This window comes from Sorex araneus, chromosome 8 (assembly GCF_027595985.1).
Source record: "Sorex araneus isolate mSorAra2 chromosome 8, mSorAra2.pri, whole genome shotgun sequence".
Classification (NCBI taxonomy): Eukaryota; Metazoa; Chordata; class Mammalia; order Eulipotyphla; family Soricidae; genus Sorex; species Sorex araneus.
The window spans coordinates 41123575-41148306 of NC_073309.1; the positions used below are offsets into that span (position 1 = coordinate 41123575).

The following is a 24732-nucleotide window of genomic DNA, read 5'->3' on the forward strand; positions in this document are numbered from 1 at the left end:
ACCCTGGACAAACCGGAAAATTCCATTACCAGCTTTGCATGACCTGAGGCAAAGGTGCCCTTGTGACAAAGGAAATAGCCAAACTCAAGAGGTAAAAGTAGCCCAGGGCAGTTAACTAAGAGATGCCATAAAGCCCTAAAGTAGAATGCTCCTGCCAGATAAACCCTTGCCTTCCTCTCCCTACTATTTCTCAATCTACTCTTGAAGAATGTTGTAAGCCCACCTAATACACCCCGAACCTTTCCTTATTTGGTCTGAGAAGACACTTCCCTGATGATTGACAACTTATGTACCAACCCCCTGCTAAGAAAAGTATAAAACCAGCATGGCTGTTAATAAAGTTGCCCTTGATCGGCATGTGTCGTCTTGGGCCCCCTGTTTACTAACCTCACTAGTCTTATTTCAGATCGGGACCCTCACAGAATCCACCTAATTAGGAGCGCTTTCCACTGTTGTCTCTCCGAGGGCCGGAGAGATCTCCAGGGGAACGCGCAGAGAGAATCAGGAGAGAAAAGGATATGGCTAGTTAACTCTAAGTCCTTCTACCCTAAGCTCAGTGGTATGTTCTCAATCCTGACTCATAGGGTCCGGCTGCTTAGGGAGAATATTGTCCAGCTGCAGTATTCTCCTGGTGTCCAGGGTACTCGATAGGAACTCCAGACCATGTGCTCCAGCTTCGTCAGCCCCTCCAGGTGCTTAAGCAGACTCTGCAGGGTGGTCATTGAGATGTTTTCTACCAAAGAAGTTGAGTTCCTAGAAATGGACGCAGAAGACCAGAAATGTCTCTAGGAGGACATACCCAGCTGACAGTCACTGAGGTCTATCTAGTTCCTGCAGGGTTTCCAGAGTCTCCTGAGGCAGAGCCTAAATACACCTACAGCCACACAGATAAGACAATTGTCTCTCAGGTCTGACTTTTTCAGAGTCTAGGCCTATGGGCTCTGGGACAAGCAGCAGATGTCTTGGGGTTCCAGGTCACAGAAGGCGAGTTCCAAGGTCTCCAGTGCAGCAGGGAGGTAACCAAGGAGATATGGAAACAATCACTTCTGGGAACAGGGCAGGAGAGAACATTCTAGAAGCTACCAGAGACCAGACCTCAGAGACCCCTCAAGAATAGCTCTGAGATCAGGTGAGTGTCTTGGGACCTGCTTCACCTAGGTTGTGGGACAGTGGTCACTGATTAGTCTTTCTAAACCTCAGTGTTCAAACCTGGAGGATGGACATCTTGTGCTTAACCCTTAAGTTCATGACAGACTCTTTTTGTTTGTTTTTGTTAGTTTTGGCGGGGAGGCCCTCAGGGAACTATGCCAGTGCCGGGGATCAACCTGGGAGGTATTCCAGCCCTTCAAACTATCTTTTCAAATACTTCCTTTTTGTGTGTGATGCGGGGGCCCTTTGGGCCACACCCAGCAGTGACTGGGGGCCCATCAGTGCCAGAGATCCATCAGGCATCAGGCACATTCAGGGCAAATGTCTTTAATCCTGTCCTGTCTTTCTGGCGCTAATAAAATCCTCCCCACTCCCCACCCCCACCCCATTTGACTTATCTTTGGCCATAGACCCCCAAAGTGGTGAACGTTTTTTGTTCAGAAACACAGCAAGACTGAGCCCCAGCACGCAAACCCATCTCTTTACCCGCACTGATTGATAGTTTCTCCCACGGGGCCTCTGGCTCCAAGCACAGAAGAACCTGCAGGAGCAACCCGGCCAAGAAGCACAGAGGCAGTCCCATCTGTGAGAAAAGGATCCCACAGAGAAACTTCGGTTAATCATCATCTCCTCCTGTCAGACCCTCCTGGGCTCTCAGGAGCCTCAAATTTCCTTCCATTCCCATTTCCCATTCCACTAGTATTCCCTTCCTCCTTCCTAGAGAACCTAAGGGACATACGTACTGGAAGACACGGACCCCAACCACTGCACTTTGGCAGGTTCACCGCCAGAGGGCGGCCTGGCCCCCAGAGATCTGGCGTTATCCGTCGCTTAGCAACCCTAGAAACCGTTTAGAAGCCCTGGCTGGCAGCTCATTCTGGTCCGGGTCTTGATTGGGAGCAGGACGCCTGGCTTGGGGAGTGCTGGTTGGTGGTTGTGGGATTGTGGGATGGGGAAGGCGGCCTGGAGGCCTGGAAAGGGAAGAGGAAGACAGGGGAAATGGGCATTCCTGATGATCTGACCCATTTCACCTGGAGCGCAGAATGTCGCCTTGCATCCTGTGGCTCTGCTGATAGCTGAACTTTTTTTTTTTTTTTCTTTTTGGGTCACATCCGGCGATGCACAGGGGTCACTCCTGGCTCATGCACTCAGGAATCACCCCTGGCGGTGCTCAGGGGACCATATGGGATGCTGGGATTCGAACCCGGGTCGGCCGCGTGCAAGGCAAACGCCCTACCCGCTGTGCTATCGCTCCAGCCCCCCGATAGCTGAACTTTTAAATGAGAGGACAGGGACGTCAGAAGGCGCAACTGAAGAGGACTGCGCTGGCAGGAATGGGTTATCTGTTGCGTTTGGGTGTTGGAGAACGAGATGAAAAGCTGTGAGTAGGGAACAAACATTCCCAAATTGTGCAAAGTGGCCATCCATTGAACATAGATTGACCTGTATACATCAGGGCTCTCTTACTAATTTTGCGGGGTAGGGTGGGGTGAACACAGCCTTCAGTGATCAGGAGGTACTACTACTGGCTCTACACTCAGGCGTTACTGCGTGTGTTGCTCAGAGGACTACATGCAGCGCCTAGATTAGCCCCAGTCAGCAGCATGCAAAGTGAGAGCTTTAAGCACTATACTACTTTTTTAGAGTTTTTATCTTTTCTAATTTTTCAAAAATTTAAAAAACTTTCATAAAGTTGTTTACAATAATGGATTACATTCAATGTTTCTACATCAGTCCCACCACCGTAACACCTTCCTACCACCATTATTTTGAATTTCCACTCAAACCTGCCAAACAGCCAGATGCTAGATAATTTATTTGTATTGCCTGCTATCAATAACATGGGATGTCGCGTGGCCCCAAGAAATCTAAAATTTTAGATAATTAGGGTCTAGAGAAATCTCTGCAGTGAACTGCTCAGCTCTGAGATTCTCTTGTGTGTCTCTGGATTGTGGCCGTTAATGAGCTTAAATAGTCACCAGAGGCAGCTCACGGGCATGACATCCAGAGTCCCATGGGGGCAAGACCTGTTTTATGTCACTGGGCCGCCACTGCCTTCTTGAAAGACTGGAAGGAGAGATCCCTATCATAGCTCTAAGTCCCTGGGATTCCAAATTAGAGCAGTTTTCTTATTACCACAAATGGGCTTGTGAAAAGGAGCAATAGTACAGTGGGTAGGAAGCTTGTCTTGAATGCAACCCACCTGGGTTTAATCCCTGGCACCACATATGGTCCTTCAAGACCTTCCAGGAGTGATTCCTGAGGCAAAACCAGGAGTAATCTCTGAGCACTGCTGGGTGTGGCCCATATATATTTTTTAAAGTAAAAAATTTTGGCCAACCACAGCTGCAGCTAAGCTCACCAGAACTGTCTCCTTTTTCACTATACACACAAAATAAAAAACAAGCATAAATGCAAATAACTAAAAGGCTATATAGAGTATACAAAATATAAGTTACTAGACCTGATATATATTAAGTAGTACCATTTTATTATAAGAATATGCAATGATACAATGTACTCTTGTAAATACAGAATATTACTACAGTATATAAAGTTGTGCACTATCAAATTACAATAAATATGTAGCACTGCCATCCTGTTGTTCATTGATTTGCTCGAGTGGGCACTAATAATGTCTCCATTGTGAGACTTGTTACTGTTTCTGGCATATTGAATATGCCATAGGTAGCTTTCCAGGCTCTGCTGTGCAGGTGGAATACTCTGGGTAGCTTGCTGGGCTCTCTGAGAGGAGCGAAGGATGACCCAGGTTGTCCACGTGCAAGGCAAATGTGCTATCCACTGAGCTATTTGAAATTTGTAGATAGGTAATCTAGTTTTTTTTTTTTTTGCTTTTTTGGGTCACACCCGGCGATGCACAGGGGTCACTCCTGGCTCTGCACTCAGGAATCACCCCTGGCCATGCTCAGGGGACCATATGGGATGCTGGGATTCGAACCCGGGTCGGCCGAGTGCAAGGCAAACGCCCTACCCGCTGTGCTATCTCTCCAGCCCCGGTAATCTAGTTTAAAATTACTCTTTATAGGGGCTGGAGCGATAGCACAGCAGGTAGGGTGTTTCCCTTGCACGCGGCCAACCCGGGTTCCAATCCCAGCATCTCATATGGTCCCCTGAGCACCACCAGGAGTAATTCCTGAGTGTAGAACCAGGAGTAACCCCTGTGTATTGCCGGGTGTGACCCAAAAAGCAAAAAAAATTACTCTTTACAAATATTATTTGACTAATCAAATGATAAATTCATATTAAGACATCCATGTTGTAGTTTGGGTAAACCATGTTTTCTTGTTCCATAACCCACTTATAGCTGAGTAATATCTCATGTATAGCTTATTCACACATTGATAGGCATTTGAGTTGCTACCAATATTTTGACAATTTTGGATGTTGTCTATGAACATTCAGCGTATTTTTCATTTCATTTCATTTCAAATACTTAAGATTGAATTATGGGTGACAGAGTATTAGAACTTATCTCCAGGGCCGAGGCAATCGTACAGCAAGAAGGGCATTTGCCTTGCATGTGTCTGACCCAGGTTCAATCCCTGGCATCCTATATGGTCCCCCAAGTACCTCCAGGAGTGATTCCTGAGTGCAGAGTCAGGAGCAACCCCCGAGCATCGCTGGGTGTGACCCCAAAAAGAAAAAATAAAAGAACTTGTCTCCAGTTCAGAGTAGGCAAACCACTACACATTTCTACAAGCAATGCATGAATTTCAATAACCTTGCCCACTTTTGGTACTAAGCTTAAACAATGTTTGGTGGGTTTTTTTTTTGTCACTAAAATGTGTGGTGGTATCTCATTATGGTTCTTCAGGGGAAGGATGGTTTGGGAGCATATATTTTCTCAGGGGCTGTTTCTGGCTCTTTGCTCAAGAGTGCTCAGGGCACGATATGTGGTGCCAGATATTTGAACCAGAGTTGATGTGAGGCAAGGAAAACACTTTAATTCCTAGTACAGGCATTTTTCTAGCCCCCACATTATGTCTTTATTTTACATTTTCCAGATTATTAATGACATTAGGCAGCTTTTCATCTTTTCCTTGGAGCAGCAGCCACCCCCAGTGATGATCAGGGCTTACTCCTGGCTCTGCATTTAGCAATGACTACTGGCATAGCTCAGGGTATCAAGACCGAATCTGGGTCAGCCATGTGCAAGGCAAGCACCGTCCCCACTATACTATTTCTCTGGCCCCCTCTTTTCATAGTTTTATTTGTATTTCATACCAGATTATCATTAACTATATAGCATGAAATGAAAGAAGTCATACAGAAAAGGCAATACATATATACGTACAAATTTATTGTGGAAATAGCAAAACTACACACAGGACACAGATCAGATCAGCAATTGCAAGGTGGTGGAAATTGGGGAAGGGAGTAAATAAAAAGATGGGATTTGTCTTGATTCTGATGCCAATTACGTGATTGTATACATTTGTGAAAACAGTACCATACATTAAAAAGGGTCAATATTGCTGTATGTAAATTATACAACATTAACTCTGATTTCGTTTTGTTTGGAGGTCACACCCAGTGTTGCTCAGGTTTTATTTCTGCTCATACATAACACAGAACTATTGTTCAGACCCCTAGTGTGCCCTGGGGGACCCAATTAAAGAGCTGGGAACTGAACACACAAACCTTACCTGCCATACCATCTCTCTGTCCATTAACTCTTTTAAAAATATATCAGTGGGGCTGGAGAGATAATAAAGAGGGGAGGATATTTGAGTACTGCTTGGTATGACCCAAAACCTAAAACAAACCAAAAACAAAAGCCATGAGCACAGTTATAATAAACATATAATAGAAATAATTTACAATACTTCCTTTTGTGTTGTTCAAGCACAGTCATGCCGAGTTTGCTCAAAAGCTTGCATTGGGTCTGAGATAGCTCAAAAGGATACTGCACATGCTTTGCATGTGTGGGAGACCTGAGTTGCTCCATTGCATCATCTCGCCCCTGAGCACAACCAGGAGTCACCCTAAGCAAATGGGAGTAGCCCTTAGAACTGTCAGGTGTAACCCCCAAACCAAATATTGTATTCAAAAAAGCATGTATCAACCAATGTGTGTTGTGAAGTGACGTAGGCATTGCAGAAATCAGAGGAGGTTTTGTTAGTGGGAGTCATGAGAGAACCAGCAGATACTATCAGGATATTTTCTTGGGCTTTTGGCCATACTCGGCGGTGCTCAGAGCTTATTCCTGCTCTGTGCTCAGGAGTCACTCCTGGAGGTGTTTGAGGGACCATAGGTGGTGTAGGCTGGTCACGTGCAAGGAAAGCTCCTCCCCCACCATACAATCAGAATTTAATGCAGGGGTCAGATACTGTGATTGGGTAATTACTGGTTCTTAGTTGGGGAGTGAGGTGGGGGAGGCCCTACAGGGAGGTGAGAAGTGAACTCCCAGATGTAGATAGGTAATGTGCAGTTTATGGTACATTGTCAGTCACTGTCCTTCTGGTAGATTAAAAGCACACCAACATTTAGACAGAGTACTGGGGACATCACCAGGGGCTCTGTTGGGGATGGTCACAGACACTGCTAGGTTGGAGATACTTGTTGTCTGTCATGATGGACAATAATGGAGGCCCCATGGCCGATCTTGCCAGGGGCATCACGAAGGCATCAGGATGTAAGATGAATGGGTGGACTAGAAAAAAAAGGAAGTTGTCAATTTATTTATTAATCTAAAAATTGTACTGAATTCTCACCACTTTAATGAAAGTGAAATAAGGGGAGTATGAAGGTTACCAAATGTTTTTTTTTTCTTTTTGGGTCACACATGGCGATGCACAGGGGTTACTCCTGGCTCTGCACTCAAGAATCACCCCTGGCGGTGCTCAGAGGACCAAATGGGATGCTGGGAATAGAACCTGGGTCGGCTGTGTGCAAGGCAAACGCCCTATCCACTGTGCTATTGTTCCAGCCCCGGTTACCAGATCTTATGAGAGTAATGAAAACAGACATTAGGCTGGAAGAAACTGTGGGAGAGTTAATGGATCACAACACTATTTCCTAGAGTTAAAGACAGATGATAAACAGTACTACAGTAAGGTGAAAGGGGGAGGTAATGAAGAGTATGCAGACATCATGTTGGAGTACAGCAGGTAGGGCATTTGCCTTGCATGTGCTCAACAGGGTTTGATCGTAAGCACCATGTGTGTTCCAGAGACCCATAGCAGTGAGTGAATGCAGTGCCAGGAGCATCGCCGGTGTGCCCCTCTTCCGCCACACCAAAAAGGGGCGTAATGAGAGGATATTTAGACGCTCTCCTGATGTGTGTGCAATGTCCTAAAATGGAAGGACAATGGTGGGTCAGAAGCTGTTGCATTAGGGCCCAGATATGATGCAGGAAGGAGTAAAGGAGGACAAGTCATCAGAGACTGTAAGATGGGGAAGGACTTAGGGCTGGGAAGGAGTTACTGTGATGATTGGAAATAAATGAGCAAATGATAGATCAGATATTGATCCGAGGTGAAGAAAAGTGGGTAAATACTCCTCAATTGGAGTCGAGTTAAAGGGGTATCTGCAGTCCTGCCCCCTCCACCAGCAATGCCCCCGTTTGCCTCCCCCACCTTGCAGTTAAAAGAGCATCTCTGCACAATTATATCCTCACCCTGAATTCTCAGTGAACCAACATGGAAGAGTCATTCTTGTTACATTTGCGGCCTGAAGGCTGAGAAGTCAGACCCTCCTGCCCATATCTGAAGATGTTGCTGTTCATTAGGGTCAGACACGTCACTTTCTGAGATATCCAACCTGTAGACAAGTCCAAGTGGTCTACTTTCCATCCCTCCGTACTCTTTTCTTTTTTGATTTTTGGGTCACACCTGGTGATGCACAGGGGTTATTCCTGGCTCTACACTCAGAAATTACTCCTGGCGGTGCTCAGGGAACCATATGGGATGCTGGGAATCGAACCTGGGTTGGCCAGTGCAAGGCAAACGCCCTATCCACTGTGCTATCGCTCTAGCCCCATCCATCCCTCCATACTCTTAACTTGGAAATATATCAAAGTACTGTAAGGTTTAGAAGTTAGGTACTGAGGTGGGCTCCTAACTGGGGGGAGCAGGGCTGAATATTGGGCAGAGTGATCAGGATATTTTGGAGTCACTTTTGTTGTTTTGGGGCCACACCTGGCTCTGTACTCATGGATCACTCCTGACAAGGGTTGGGAGCCCATATGGGGTGCTGGGAATCGAACCTGGGTCAGCCCTGTACAAGGCAAGGACCCTGCCCACTGTACTATCTCTGGCCCCCTTATGCAGTCACTTTGGAGCTGAGTATTCTGGGATCACCCCAGGAATGCTAAAACACCAAGATTCTACATGGTGTTCTATCTCAGTTTTGCCTTCTTTAAACAGAGCAGCAAAATATTTAAACTACTGGTGCCAGAACAATAGTACAGTGGGTAGGATGCTTGCCCTGCACACAGCTAACCCAGGTTAGATTCCCAGCATCCTATATGGTTTCCTGAGTAACACTAGGAGTAATTTCCGAGTGCAGAGTCACAAGTAACCCCTGAGCATCACTGGGTGTGGCTCAAAAACGAAAGAATATTTAAAAAATTAGCCTCAATTTTGTGGAATAAGAAGAACCAACTCTCCACAATGTGTCTCTATGGAATGCAGACTCATTTTTTATGGAATGTCTAGGTCAGACGAGTCTAGGCTCACAGCAGTGAATATAAAGGGCAAATATGCTACTGCTGAATCCAAAGATAGTTTGTACAGGGCACTACGTTGAAGTGCTGGGAGAATATAGGTGTGTGTGTGGCTTTAAACTAGGAAAGAAAAGCCTCTGCTAAGAAGTGCCATTGGAAAACAGAAATTATCTACAGATGTGAGAAACTTCTCTTTGAAGCGGCCACTGTGAATATGAAGTCCCTGAGGGCCTGAGTTTATGTGTTTATGTGTTGCATCATGGGAGTGAAGATCCTTGTGGGATCAATGTAAAATCATGAAGATGTACATAGCAGATAATGGATATAGACTGAAATTTGGGTTTTGTTTAAAAGATTTTGTTGGGGCCAGAGCAATAGTATAGTAGGTGTTTGCCTTGCACACAGCTGTGCCAGGTTCACTCCCCAGCATCCCATATGGTCCCCAGAGCACTGCCAGGATTAGTTCCTAAGTACAGAGCCGAAATAACCCACGAGCATCACTGGATGGCAAATATTTTTTTAAATAAATAGGTAGCTGGTGTTACTGTGAAGGTCAGGTTATTAGGGCAAATGAACTAAACTATGTTAGCAAAAGACAGACTGGGATGAAGAGCTAACCAGGAGACCTGAAATATTTTACCTTAGTTTTTTTGAAGACTTAGGTTATAAGACTCTTCAGGGTTCTAAAAGAGGACCAATAAGTACCACTGAGAGATAATGGAAGTCAGCTGATAGGATATTTGGTACTAAGGGACAGTTCTATAGCAATGACTGGTGCAGTCACTGATCTAAAGGAGCAATATGCAAAGGACTCATGAGAGTTTGATTCTACTGGTGCCTAATAGGGGTGTTACAAGTCTTGATGCTAGAGAGTAATTGGGTGTCCACGTACACTTAAGTTTGTATGTCTACAATACACTTTCAAAATTGTGGTTTCTCTCTTCATAGAAATAACAGGGTAATGCAGACAGACATGACAGATCATAGATTCAATACAAGAATTAAAAAAAATATTCCAAACTCTATTAAAACAATGTGTTCTGCAACAAACATCTGACAGAATTGAGGATCTGTTTCTAAGGTATATATAATACTACCACTCAATTTGTTGGCACAATAGCTATTCCACAGAAAACAGGGATTATCACTGACAAGACCATTGAACAAAATCTCATCTCTGCAAGATTCATTGTTACATCACTCTTTCCCACTAAGAGGCTTCTAATACATCAAAATTTCAATGTTCTTTCTCAGTAAATATGCCCCATAGCTTAAATCAGACTGGTGACAATATGTGAGGGCCCCTATCAATCAGGACCTTCTTAGAGGTCCTCATCTCTAATATGTGACAATCTGTTGGGGATTTCTTATATGACAATATGCCATTATTTTTCTTCATGGATTAGAAAATGTACTATGACTCCTGTTCGTGCTTTCTCATCTCTCTCAAGTGTGAATACTCTGATGAACATTCAGCACTGATTTCTGAACAAAGCCTTTCCCACACACTACACATTTGTAGGGTTTGTCTCCAGTGTGCGTTGTCTGGTGTTTATTCAAATTTGACCTATCAGTGAAGGCCTTCCCGCACTCACAACACACATACGGCTTCTCTCCTGTGTGAATTCTTTGATGTACTTGAAGTTGTGATTTCTTAGTGAAAGATTTGCCACAATCGCTGCATTCATAAGGTTTCTCGCCGGTGTGAATTCTATGATGTATGATTAACTCTGACTTCTGCCTGAAGCTCTTTCCACATTCAGAACAGATGTAGGGTTTCTCTCCAGTATGTGTTTTCTGGTGCTTACTGAGGTTTGACCTACCACTAAAGGCTTTACCACACACAGCACACACATAAGGTTTTTCTCCTGTGTGAATTGGTTGGTGCACCAACAGCTGAGATTTCGAGGTGAAGGATTTCCCACAATCACCACATTCATAAGGTTTCTCTCCGGTATGAATCCTCTGATGAGTAATGAAGTTTGACTTCCGGATAAAGGCCCGTCCACACTCAGCGCACACATAGGGTTTCTCTCCTGTATGAATTTTCTGATGCACAATGAGTATTGATTTCTGGTTGAAGGCTTTTCCACATTCATGGCATTCATACTGTCTTTCTCCGGTGTGAATTTTCTGGTGTATGTTGAGGTGTGACTTTTGTGTGAAGGCTTTCCCACAGGTATTACATTCATAAGGTTTCTCTCCGGTATGAATTCTTTGATGTGTAATCAAGTCTGACCTTTGAGTGAAGGCCTTTCCACATTTAGCACATATGTAAGATTTTTCTCCTGTGTGAGTTTTCTGATGTGTAATAAGATTTGACCGGTTAGTGAACGCCTTCCCACATTTGGTACACATGTAAGGTTTCTCTCCTGTGTGAATTCGTTTATGAACATGGAGTTGTGACTTGGAAGTAAAAGATTTCCCACAATGTCCACATTTATAAGGTTTTTCTCCTGTATGAATGATCTGATGTGCAATCAAGTGTGCCTTCTGGATGAAGGCTAGCCCACATTTCACACATACATATGATTTTTCTCCTGTATGGATCCTCTGATGCACAGTGAGTGCTGACTTCTGAGTAAAGGCTTTTCCACAATCGCTACACCCATATGGTTTTTCCCCAGTGTGAATTCTTTGATGTATAACCAACTCTGACCTATAGGTAAAGGCCTTACCACATTCAGTACATATGGAAGATTTCTCTCTCATTTGAGTTTTTTTCTGAGTAATGAGGTTGGAGTTATTATTGAAGGTCTTCCCAAATTCAGTACTTATAAAAGGTTTTGTTCTTGTGTGAATTCGTTGATGGACCTGGAGTTGAGACTTGGAGATGAAGGATTTCCCGCAGTTATTACATGCATATGGTCTTTCTCCTGTGTGAATTCTTCGGTGTGCAATCAAGTGTGTTTTCTGGATGAAGGCCTGACCACATTCAATACAAATATAGGATCTTTCACCTGTATGAATTTTCTGATGCATCTTGAGTGTGGACTTTTGTGTGAATGCTTTGCCACAATCACTGCATTCATGGTGTCTTTCTCCAGTATGAATTTTCTGATGTATACTGAGATCTGAGTTATAAGAGAAACCTTTTCCACATTCACTACATTCATACAGTTTTTCTCCAGTATGAATTCTCTGATGCCTGAAGAGAGAAGATACTTGGAAAAAGGCTTTTCCACATTCACTGCACTTGTAAGGTTTCTCTCTAGTGTGGGTTCTTTGATGTGTAACAAACTCTGACTTCTGCACAAAAGCCTTCCCACAGTCAATACAGACATATAGTCTTTCTCCTGTATGAACTTTCAGATGTACTTTGATTTGTGACTTCTGGGCAAAGATCTTTCCAAAGTCTACACATTCAAAAGCTTTCCTCCTAGTATTAATTTTGTGATGTTGAGAGGGTGCTTGTTCACAGCTATAGAATTTTCCACATTGACTAAAGTCCCATAAATTCTCTCCTGTTGAAGTATGCTCACGGTCATTGGGAGAAAGAATTTTACTGTATTCAGTAATCTTATTCATATTCTTTGATGCAACATTCCTATTATGTCTGTACAAGTCTAAATTATGCTTCAAAGCATTAGCAAATGAATCACAATGGTGGGGTTTTTTTGAGTAAGAAAAGTCTGGACTCAGATGAATTATTTTTCTAAGGTCCTTATCATAATCCCTCTTGGTAGTCAACATTTTCTTGAAGAAAGCAACATTTCTTAAAGATATGTTTTCTCTTTGTTGGTAACTTCTTATCTGGTCACTGATCTGCCATACTTCTAGAATGAAATACAACAAAACATCACCATTAGCATCACTTTGCTACATCACTCCATGTAGAAAACAGCTATTTTAGAAATTCTCTGCCATGAGATGTGAAACCCAGTCTCCCCTTTTCAAAGGAAAATAAGATTTTAGCTCAAAGAGTAGTTAGCTAGGGGCCAGAGAGAGAGAAAGAACAATTGGCAGGGCACTCAGGTTCGATCCCCAGCATTCCATATGGTCCCCAAGTACCACCAAGAGACATTACTGAGTACATAGGCAAGGGTAATGTGCCAGATGTGGCCCCCAAAACTAAAAACAAAAAGAAAGAAAACAAAAAAAAGAGCAGTGGGGTCAAAGTGGTAATACAGTGGGTAAAGTGCTTGCCTTGAAGGCAGCTGACCCGGGTTTGGTCCTTGGCATCTCATATGGTCAGGGGTGATTCCTGAGTGCAGAGCCAGGAATAAGCCCTGAACTACTTAGTGTGACACCAAAAAGCAGTGTGGGAGTGACGAAAGAGCAGTTAGTAGCTGAGTTAGAAAAGAAAAATCTTATGGCTCATCCAGGTAGAACACAGAGAAAAGGGTGAAGGCAAATCATTTGATGATAAGCCAGCTAACAGTCTACAAAAGTAGAATAAGGCAAAAAAATAATTTAACACAGTAACACATACATAAATGATACTAATGATACTAATGTTGCTAAGTCCTTCCACAGGGCAGCTCACCCATGTCACAAATTAAAAACCTGGGCCTAATGTATGCAAATTAAATACTCTGCTGCTAATATATCTCTCACCCCTCCAAGTCATAACATTTTAAAAGAAAATACATGAACTTAAAAAATGTTTTTTTGGAGCCAAAGTGATAGCATAGTGGGTAGGGTGCTTGCCTTGCACATGACTGACCTGGGTTTGATCCTTGGCACCCTTATGATCCACTGAGGACTGCCTGGAGTGATGCCTGAGCACAAAGCCTGAGAGCCACTGAGTGTGGACCCCCACAAAATAACTAAAATTAATTAAACATGTTTCTTTTGGAACTATGTGTGGTGATGGGATGTTAACCAGACTTAACTTTGATCATTTTACAGTAAATACTATCACAAAATTATTATAACATATACTTAAAGCTAATATAGTATTATTTGTAAATTCTATTTAAATTTAAAATGTATCTGGGTGAAAGATTTAGCTCAGCGCTATAGCACTTGTTTTGCATGTGTAGGGCTCAATCTCTGGCACTACACAAAAAACCCTGTTATAAAACAGAGTTTTATAAAACATGGAGGCTATATAAATTGGTGTGGGGAAAAGAAAGGGAGTAAATTTAAAAATTAAAATTATCCAGACTTATGATTACAGTGGTCCTGAATAAGGATCATGATTGAACTCAAACACTATGTTAGAAAAGCAATTACAAAAATCAGTCAACTAGTCAGAGACTGCAGTTGTTGTAAAGTCTCTCAAGCAACATCAGAAGGAAATATTATAAAACTGTTTATCTAAAGTGTAAGTGACATTGAGCCATAAGCCATCATTTGGAGGAAAGGCCTGGAGGGAAATTAGAGATATCAGGTTGGTGCCTACGGACAAAACTGGAGAGTGTGCTTAAAGATAAAATTCTGATACAACTCAAGGTGAAAAAGAAACAGAAGAGGGGCCAGAGCAAGAGTACAACGAGTAGGGGGTTTGCACTGCACACAGCCAATCCAGGTTTGATCTCTCCACCACCAAGAGCCTTCAGAAATTATCTCTGAGCACAACCAGAAGTAAGCCCTAAGCACTGCCGGGTATGCCCCCTCCCCCCCACACACACGATAAAGAAACAAAAGGAAAAAAATTAGAAATGGGAGAGGGGCCAGAGCGACAGTACAGCAGTTAAATAGCTTGCTTTGCACAACATGTCCAACTCAGGTTTGATCCCTGGAACCTTATATGGTCCCTGGAGCCAGCCAGGAGTGATCACTGAATGTAGAGCCAGGAGTCAGCCCTGAGCACAGCCAGGTGTGGCTCAAAAAAATAAACCTCCACAAAAAAATAGAAAGGGGATGGAAGTTATGGAAGAGTGTGACTAATTTTGAAAAGGAATTTATAAATGCTAAATACATTTTTAAAAAACTGGACAAAGAGGAAGAAAATGCTAGAGAAAAAGCCTAATCAAGGATAAAAGAAATATTCAATGAAGCATAATGCACATAATACAGTCTAAAAGTCAAGAAAGAAGACAGAATCAACAGAAACAATTATGCAGAACATGTGCAGTTACTGAGAAGGCAATGTCAAAGGTCTTTCAGCAATACAAAAATTTAGAATCGTCCTGAGGCTGGAGTGATAGCACAGCAGGTAGGGCGTTTGCCTTGGACACGGCCGACCCAGGTTCAATTCCCAGCATCCCATATGGTTCCCTGAGCACCGCCAGGGGTGGTTCCTGAGTGCAAAGCCAGGAGTAACCCCTGTGCATCACCAGGTGTGACCCAAAAAGCAAAAAAAAAAAATTAGAATCGTCCAGAAGTGTCATCTTAGTAGCATTTCACAGATGTCCTTCTTTGCCATAATAGCTGAAAATTATTCCCATCTTCCATCTTTTTTGTTTGGTTTTTTGGGGGGTCACACCTGGCAGTGCTCAGGGTTTAGTTCTGCCTTTGCACTCAGGAGTCTGTCTCAGCAGGTTTGGGGGACCATAGCAGGTGCTGGAAATCAAACCCGGGTCAATTGTGTGCAAGACAAATGCTCTAACCACTGTACTACCACTCCAGTCCTCCTCCCATATGGATCACACTTACCTGGGCAGCCCTGACCTGGGCTCTCACCCTGCGCTGTCCAGGGCTCTTTTCCTTGCTCCAACAAGAAAACCTCTGGCTTGGGAACTTGATACCCTGTCCATGAGGAAGAATAAACAAGACCAGGTTGAGCAAATTCTGTTTCAGAGCTCAATCAGTAAAGTCTTGTTACTCAGCAGGGCTTTGTTTTCCAAGGGAGTAAACGACCACAGAGGGTCCTTGAGTAACAGTCCTGTTATAGCATCAATGAGCAAAAGCATTCTGGCCACTGCTGAACAAAACAGCACTGAGAATCCTGCTGCCCTGCTGTCCTCTTTTGCTGAAAGTCGTAATTTCCAAGAACTTGAGTGTATTAGCAAGGACTAACTGTATCTCTGGGAATGGTAATATTCAGTGTCCCAAAGGAAAAAAAGTACCTAAAAAAAATGAAGGACAAAGCTACCATATTTGAGATACTCAGCACACTTGGGAACTAGAAAGAGACGCTCTCAGCAGGGCGTCCTCTCAGCTAAGCAGGTGACTGCACTTACCTACTGAGAGCAGGTGGCTGTAGGTCTCCAGCATCACATCCCGGTACAAGTTTTTCTGAGCAAGGTCTAGATGCTGCCACTCCTCTCTGCTGAAATCTACAGTCACATCCCTGAAGGATACTGATTCCTGTAAGGGCACATTCCTGTTCAATGTGAATAATTTGCTGAGCCCAGCTGGATGTGATCCCCCATCCCCCAAAATGAACTAAAATAAAAGCAACAGCGCAAAGGGCTGCAGTACAAGCCTTGCATGTGTGAGACCCGGGTCGATACTCAAATGCCTCCTGTCCTAACACCACCAAATGTGGTTCTGGTAGCTCCAACTCGGACTTGCACCACTGGGCTGATTTTCACTGTGAGTGACCTCCAGGTTCCCAAACACAGCTGGGATGACAACCCTCCACTCCCACAAAAAGAGAGAAGACACAGATTCAGAGGTCTTAAAAAGATCCTTTTCTTGGAAACAAACTTAGGAACACAAGTGAACACACTTAGGAGCACAAGGTAACTATATATTATATATGGAAGGTGAACTTATTTTAGTTGAGGCATTTAAGTTGGAAAAAAATGTAATATAGAATTAGGGGTGGTGGAGGCAATTCCCCACCCCTAAAAAAAGAAAAAAGGAAAGAAAGGCATGATGATATGAAAATAAACAAGTTTGGAGAATAGCAAATACCTCTGTATTATTTTAAGTCTGCATAACATCAATGAGAAGATTATGGGTAAAATGGGTTTTGATTTTGTTTCTGGTGTCAGGGATTAACCCAGGACATCATACATGTGATACCCACTCAGGGCTTTTCTTTTTTTTTCTTTTTGGGTCACAATGGGCAATGCTCAAGGGTTCCTCCTAGTTTTACACTCAGGAATCACTCCTGGTGGTGCTCAGGTGACCATATGGGATGCTGGGAATCGAACCCGAGTCGGCCATGTGCAAGGCAAACACCCTACCCGCTGTGCTATTGCTCCAGGCCCCATCACTCAGAGTTCTGAGAGAAAAACAGTTTGATCAGAGTAAAGATGGGTTTTTCTACCTTTTTTTTTTAAACTTTTTATTTTTTCAACTGTCTTTGATTCACACCTGGTAGTGCTCAGGGTTCACTCCTGGTGATGCTGGAGAATGAACCCAGGTCAGATGCATGCAAGTCAAGTAAGTGCCTTACCTGCTCTGCTATCTTTTCAATCTCTGATTTTTTTCTATTTTTAAGTTAAGGTAAATAGGGCTGGAGCCATAGTACTGCAGGGAAGGCGTGTGCCTTGCACATGGCCGACCTAGGTTTAATCCCTGGCATCCCATATGGTTCTCTGAGCACCACCAGGAGAAATCTTTGAGCATCGCTGGGTGTGATCCAAAAAAAGCCAAAAAAAGAATTAAAGTAATTAAGCTTTTTTCCTCTAAGATTTCTATTGCAAGATCACCTAATAAATTATAAAAATTCCACACAGAATGATTCTATACATTAAGTTTGGATAGAATTAAAATAGCATCATTATGCAACTCCTAATAAAATATGCTATTTAGATGATTCTCTGTAATAGTTGCTCAACTGTTTCAGGTGAAAGGTTGAAGTGCTATTTATAATGATCACGTCAGCTTAACCAACTACATCTACATTTCAACACAGCATCGCAAAAAAGGGAGATAACCAGGTATTAGGTACTTTCTGACAAGATACAGTAATTAATTTTATTTCACCACCCATTAGGTTCTCTTGCCAATGGGGGGAAAAATCCCAGCCTGAATCTCATCAAGCCTCCACATTGAGCAATTTATTCACAGGCAATGTGAAGGAGAGGAACACATGGAACAAAAATCAAGACCATCAGTGAAGTCCAGATGGAGAAAATAACCTGACTCTTTCAAAGTATATTTTTAAGAAGTCCCCAAAGTAAAAAAAAAAAAAGTCCTCAAACTTATAACTTATTTGTTCTACTTCCTCCTTTTCAGAAAAAAAAAATCACTTAAAAATAATCACCCCTGGAAATTTATTTTCAGCAAGTGAACAAAGTGGCTCCCCAAATTGTACCCAGTATATCATTCTCTCTCCACCATTTTCCAGTGTTCCCAGCGAGCAGTATAGCACACATTGGGAAGTAGTTACTAAACTAGAAGAACAAACAGCATCTAATTGCTATGTATAGACTTATATAGACTACCACAGCAAATAATAGAAGGACACACTTTTTTTTTCAAGTACTCAGAAAAATAACCAAGACAGGGGCTAGAGATAGTACAGCAGGTAGGGGGCTTGCCTTTCACATGGCCGACCTGGATTTGATCCCGTATGGTCCCCTGAACCTGAGTGATCCCTTAGAAAAGGGCCCTGAGCTCTGTAAACATTGAGTAACACAGGGTATATCCCAAAAAAGCCAAAATGGAAACAAACACCCACCCCTCACCCAGAAAGATCATATCCTAGGCTGTACAAACATCAATAAATTAAAAATAATTGAAATAATATTCTCTGACCATAACGGGATGAAGCTAAACAACAATAGCAGAACAGAAAAATCAACTGTAGAAAATAAAAACAAGTCATCTGGAAAGTTACAAAATAACTGGAAATCAAACAACACACTTCTATAACCTACAAATCAAGCTGGTCATACTGAAAACTATTTCTGTAATTCTCAACTAAAATTTTAGAAAAGATACTGAACCAAAAGAAAGGGGAACACAAAAATCTGAAGAATGGGACAGGAAGCAATGCTAAGAAAGAAATTCATAGCACTACATCAAAAAAGGGGAATGAACTCATTAAATAATGTAATTTAAGTTCACATGTCAAGAATCTAAAACTGGCCAGAGTGACAATACAGTGGGTAAGGCCTTTGCCTTGCATATGGCCCACCAAGTTTGATCCCTAGAATTCCATATGATCCTCCAAGCATAGTCAGGAGTAATTCCCGAGGGTGGAGCCAGGAGTAGCCAGAGCATCAGTAATGTAGTCCAAACACCAACCAAACAAAAAGAATCTAAAATATAAACATAGCGCATAGGGCACTTGCCTTGCACAACCTACCCAGATTGATTCCCAGTATCCCATATGGTCCCCTGAGCCCAGCCAAGAGTGATCCCTGGGTTTAGAAGCAGGAGTAACCCCTGAGCACTGCCTGCGTGGTCCCTCCTCCCGCCCTCACAAAAGATCCTAAAATAGAAAAATAAACCCAAAGTAAACTGAAAGAAGAAAATTAATGAAATAAGCAAAATGTAGGAAAATCAACAGGTGAAAAAGAACCAATAACACAACCCAGTTCTTTTTTTAAAAAACCAATTAAAAGTAAAATTAAAGAACATATCTTGTTATCTCACCTATTTTTAATTTTATTTTTATTTTTGAACCACATCCAGCAGTACGCAGGGCTTACTCTTGGCTCTGAGCTCAGGGATCACTCTTGGAGGAATCAGGAAACCATATAGGTACTAGGGATTAAACTCAGGTTGACCACATGCACAGTAAATGTCCTACCCGCTGTATTATATAGCTCTGCCCAATACACTGGAATTTACAGGGAAAATCTCTGTCTTGTAGTTTGCAATGTTATGTGAATTGATGATTTCAAATGAATAAAAAGTCTTAGCACAGAGTCAGAAGTGAGCCCTGAGCATTGCGGAGAATAACTCCCCTCCCCTCTAAAAAAAAAAATAAAAACGTACATTAGAGGCTCAAAAGATTGGAGGTCATGTTTTGCATGCAGTACGGCAGGGTTTGATTCCTGGCACCACATGGTTCCCCAAATAGCTCCGGGAAAGCTATTTCTGGCCCCTGCTGGACTGTTTTAAAGTATGGGGCCCGAGAGATAGTAATGCAGGTTGTGTGCTTGCCCTGCAGAAGTGATCCCTGAGTGTAGAGCTGGGAGTAGGCCTGAGCACAGCTGACTGTGGCCCAAGCACCAAAATAATAATAATAACGTGTACTGTAATATTAAAGATAAAAAAGCAACGTGGAGCAGGAATGAGAGCACAGTGGGTAAGGGGCTTGCCTTGCTTGCAACTGACCTGGATTCGATTTCCAGTATCCCATACAATCCCTTTTTTTTTTCTTTTTGGGTCACACCTGGAGATGCACAGGGGTTACTCCTAGCTCATACACTCAGGAATTACTTCTGACAGTGCTCAGGGGACCATATGGGATGCTGGGGGTTGAACCCGGGTTCGTCCACATGCAAGGCAAATGCCCTACCCGCTGTGCTATAGCTCCAGCCCCCCATACTGTCCCTTGAGCACTGCCAGGAGTGATCCCTGGGTGCAGGGTCAGTGACGCCTTGCAAGTGCTTGACCCACTGTGCTATCTCTCTAGTCCAAAGTATGCAACTTTTTATGAAATAAGAAAAACACATACTTATTTTAATTTAAAAAAAACTGAGCAGTAACACCAATAAAACTGGTCATCTGGAAATAGGGATATAACTCAATGGTAGAGCACTTGTCTTGCATGTGTGAGACTCTGGGTTCGATACCTGACGCCACACATAAAAAAGTTTGTCATCTGTATTGGGGCATCATGGACAAGAAAGGAACGAAGGTAAGTAAACCAATCTCAGTCTCATTCATCCCTTCAATTTCTTCCACTTTTGTGCTTTTCTTTATATGTTTTTGAATTTTTTAAAATTGCTGAACTTAAGTATAGTAGTATGTATTTAAAAATTAGTCTATTTGGCGGTCTAAGAGATAGTACAGTGGTCAGGGTACTTCCTGTGCAAGTGACCAACCTGAGTTCGATTCCCAGTACCCTATATGGTCTCTAAAGCACTGCCAGGAGTGATGCCTAAGTGCAGAGCCAGGAATAATCCAGGGATAACCAAATTAGACTCGACTATCCCTAATCAACTATCATAATATCATTAAGGAGATAAAGATAATATTGTCACTGTCATCCCGTTGCTCATCGATTTGCTCGAGCAGGCACCTGTGACGTCTCTATTGTGAGACCTGTTACTGTTTTTGGCATATCAAATACACCACAGGGAGCTTGCCAGGCTCTGCTGTGTGGGCTAGATATTCTTGGTGGTTTGCCAGGCTCTCTGAGAGGGGTGGAGGAATCAAACCCGGGTTGGCTGTATGCAAGGCAAGCGCCCTACCCACTGTGCTATTATTCCAGCCTAAGAATAACATTACATCCATAAAATAAGAACAGGGTGCTAATAAAAAGAAATATTGTAAGATAAGCCAAGGTATTTAAAAATTAAAACTTGAACTAAAATGTTAATGCAGGGGTTTCAGATAGTTCAACAGGCTGGGGTAAGATTTTGCATGGTGGAAAAGGTACAACCCTCAGCATACGTATATGGTCCCCCCAATCCAAAACCAAGGAGCCAAAGTGACAGTCCTGGGATTAAGATGCCTGCACATGGAGGGCTCTAGTTTGATCCCTGGCACCAATTATGGTCCCTCAAGCATTGCCAGAAGTGACAGTGAGCATAGGGCTAGGAATAAACCCTGAGCTCTGCTGGCTGTGGTACAAAACCCAAATCCAACCCAATAAACCCCAACCACTGCTCCCCCAACAACAACAAAAAAATTAAATGTTGATGCAATAATGAGAAAATCAATAGAAGGACTAGAAGACAATACTGACAAAGTTTACCAAAGGAGTACCAAAGAAATAGAAAATCATAACAGAGGGGAAAATTAAGAAAATGAAGGGGGAAAATAAAAATGCAGATTTTTATCTGCAAATAAAAATTTCAGAAAGAGAATAAAGATACTATTTGTGTAAAAAGAAAGAGTTTAGAGCTACTATTTGTGCAGAAAGAAACAGTTTAATAAGAATCAGAGGGCCTTTGACATTCTAGAGCACAAGTTTGGAACTGGGAGCCCTGGGTTCAAACTTTGATACTCTATGATTCCCAAACACTGTCAAGAGTAACTCCCAAGGGCTGGAGCAATAGCACAGTGGGTAGGGCATTTGCCTTGCATGCGGCCAACCCGGTTTCGATTCCCAGCATCCCATATGGTCCCATATTACTCCCCCAGGAGTAATTCCTGAGTGTACAGCCAGGAGTAACCCCTGTGCATCGCCGGGTGTGACCCAAAAAGCAAAAAGAGTAACCCCCAAGAACTCTAAGATGTGACCCAAATTCAAAGCAGAAAAGAAATAACACAGGAGAATTATTTTCAAAATACTACAGTGTGTGTATTGAGTTGGGGGTGGAGGGTCCTAGGGCCACACCCAGCTGTTCTTCAGGCTTGCTCCTGGTTCTGTACTCAGGGGTCACTCCAGGGGACTATATGTGGTGCTGGGAATCAAACCCAGGTCAGCTGCATGCTAGGCAAGCACCTTATCTGCTATACTATCTCTCTGGCCCTTGTAAATGATTTTTCACTAGGAATTTAGATTAACATAGGTTGAGGAGAAAACAAAAGCTTCCTTGACATTCCATCTCCCTGCTGTCACAGCTGGCTTCCAGAAATTGTGACACTACCCAGTACTATTCTTAGCCGAAAAATAAAAATGTTTCAGCAGTAGTAGAAACATCTTCTGGGGGCCCATCTGCCTCTTCCCTAAAACTCTTATTGTACTATCACATATGTGCGCCCCGGACAAATTTCCACCCTCACCCCGTATATCACATTGTAAATTCCCATCCTCACCTCACATAAACTGCCAATTTCCTCTGGAACTGGGGCCCAGGATCTCTGAAGAGAAGTCCAATTGGCTGGCATAGTCATGCTAGGTCTCAGGCTTTATTCTCTCAGGAGACTAGAGCTTCATGGATATGTGTAAACTCAAGTGGACTTGCTTGTGAGAAGATGACAGGAGTATGGAGGAGTATCTGGCTAGGGCCTCTCCAGAGACACCAAAAACCTGGAAAAGCAGTATCTACCGGGTCAGTCATTCAGCACTCATCACATAAACATTACCTGGACACCAAGGTATAGTTCCAAGAACTATATTGGAATTAGGTATAGTCTATACTATATATAGTATAGTATATACTTAAGTCCTCAATTAAGTATGCATTAAATCTCCTTGAGGGCTTGTTAAACTACAATGAAAAATTTCAACCTTGGGGCTAGAGAGATAGTACAGTGGGTAAGGTTCTTGCCTTGCACACGGCCCTTAAAGTTAGATCCCTGGCACCCCATATGGTCCATGGAGCACTGCCAGGAGTGATCGATGTGTGCAGAGCCAGGAGAAATCCCTGAGCATTTCCAGGGATGGCAAAAAACTAAAAATAAAATAAAACAAAATTTCAGCCTTGGGTTTAGGATATGGCTCAAGTGGTAGAGTGCATGCCTAGCATGTGAGAGGTCTGAGTTTGCTCCCTGGCACTGCATGGTCCCACACCTCCAACGATGCCAGGCTTAGCCCTGACTGCCCCTGAGCATCAGTAGGTCCTAATATCAAAACAAACAGCAAGGCTGCAGATTTCCAGCACTTGCTACAAGGAAGAGCCCTATGTGCTGTTCTATCCCTCCTGTCATAGCAAAGGAAATTTAAATCGCAATTAATATAAAATACACCAAAAAGACACCAGCAATCGGAAAAATTCATTGAAACAATCAGATACAGGGTCAAAGTGACAGTACTGCAGATTGGGAGCTTGCTTTGCACATGGCCAATATAAGTTCGATCCTCAGTATCCCATCTAGTCCCCCATGTCCTACCAGGAGTAAATCCTGAGTCCAGGGCCAGGAATAACCTCCAAGTATCCCTAGGTGTAGCCTAAAAAACAAAATAAAATACAGAAAACCCCCAATCAGATACAGTTTCCCTATCTATTTCTAAACACTTAAAAAAATAACCAGGATATTCTGGATAACTGGTTTGTCCTTGCTCCTCCAGCAGGGAGCTGAGGTTTACTGAGTTGCTCCCATCACAGTGCTCCTGAGACACACCCAGTCCCATCAGGCACTCCTAATCCTCTGTGTTTATCTTTAACCTCTCCTTTTTGCTTTCTTCGCCTCTCTGTTAATCATGTATACTCCCAAATCAGACCTGTAGTTTATAAAGTTAAGTTCTTCTGAGAGCTCTGGATTTCGTATATGTAAGTGCAATATTGCTTTTTCTCTTTCCCTTATGTCCTTCGCATGGTTTAGCAACGTACTTTTTGTACAAACACAGGAAGACACAGGAGTTGACTCCAAATAATATTTACTGCTGGGCATCCATCATATTTATTGACTTAAGCCTCCATTGCCCTTACTTCCTACTGATCCCAAAAGGAGGGTCCTGGATATGAACTTGGATAGGTCCAAGGCAAGCTGTTCACTACCCTGGCATCGGAAAAGGACAGGCTAAGCCCCATAAGAAGAATAATAAGTTAAGAATATGGTCATGGAACAAACTTTGTAATGACGCAAAAAGGAGTGACTGAAAAAGAACCCTGCTGGGATTAGGAAAGATTAACCTGGCCTGAGGACTGTAGTATTGGATATATAGGGAGATGTCTCCAGGAAGAGCCATCCTTTAAGCTTAATATAGCTTTTACCGTGTTCATACAAAATGACTAGAAAGATTAATAAAAAGTAAATTTAATATCATCATCTAAATGAATTACTAGCTAAGGAAAGGAGGAAGCAACACGCACTTAGATGAAATCTTGAGCAGACCTCCTAGTTATCTAGAGTGCTGAACCCCCCAATGAGATTTTTGTCCTCAAGTTAAATGTCCTAGAATTTCCCCTGAAAAATGCCCTTATATCTATTTATTGTTATAGTGTTCACCTACACCTATGTGTACCCCCATTCTTCTCAATTTCTATATAATACTGTGAGCCTTGAATAAAGGGTCACTCATCACCAACTGGCCTGTAGCTCCATAGGCAGCCTGGAAAGGCAGTTCTCGATCACCAAATGCACCCACACTTTTACACACA

General features: G+C 42.8%; 1 protein-coding gene across 2 annotated transcripts in view; it reads right to left on the minus strand.

Moving 5' to 3' along the window:
* LOC101539110 (zinc finger protein 585A) overlaps positions 1 to 24732 on the minus strand; it is a 47059-nt gene that overhangs the window by 20086 nt on the left and 2241 nt on the right. Inside the window, exons 2-5 of one of the 2 annotated variants that reach the window (XM_055145114.1) lie at positions 22505 to 22718; positions 15907 to 16033; positions 15380 to 15472; positions 4284 to 12612 (exon numbers count right to left, since the gene is read on the minus strand). In XM_055145114.1, the coding sequence (XP_055001089.1) occupies positions 10283 to 12612; positions 15380 to 15472; positions 15907 to 16033; positions 22505 to 22582 (2628 nt within the window). In that variant the 5' untranslated portion in view covers positions 22583 to 22718 and the 3' untranslated portion in view covers positions 4284 to 10282. Of the gene's footprint in view, positions 1 to 4283; positions 12613 to 15379; positions 15473 to 15906; positions 16034 to 22504; positions 22719 to 24732 lie in introns of those variants that run through there. The other variant, XM_055145115.1, reaches the window with a different exon arrangement.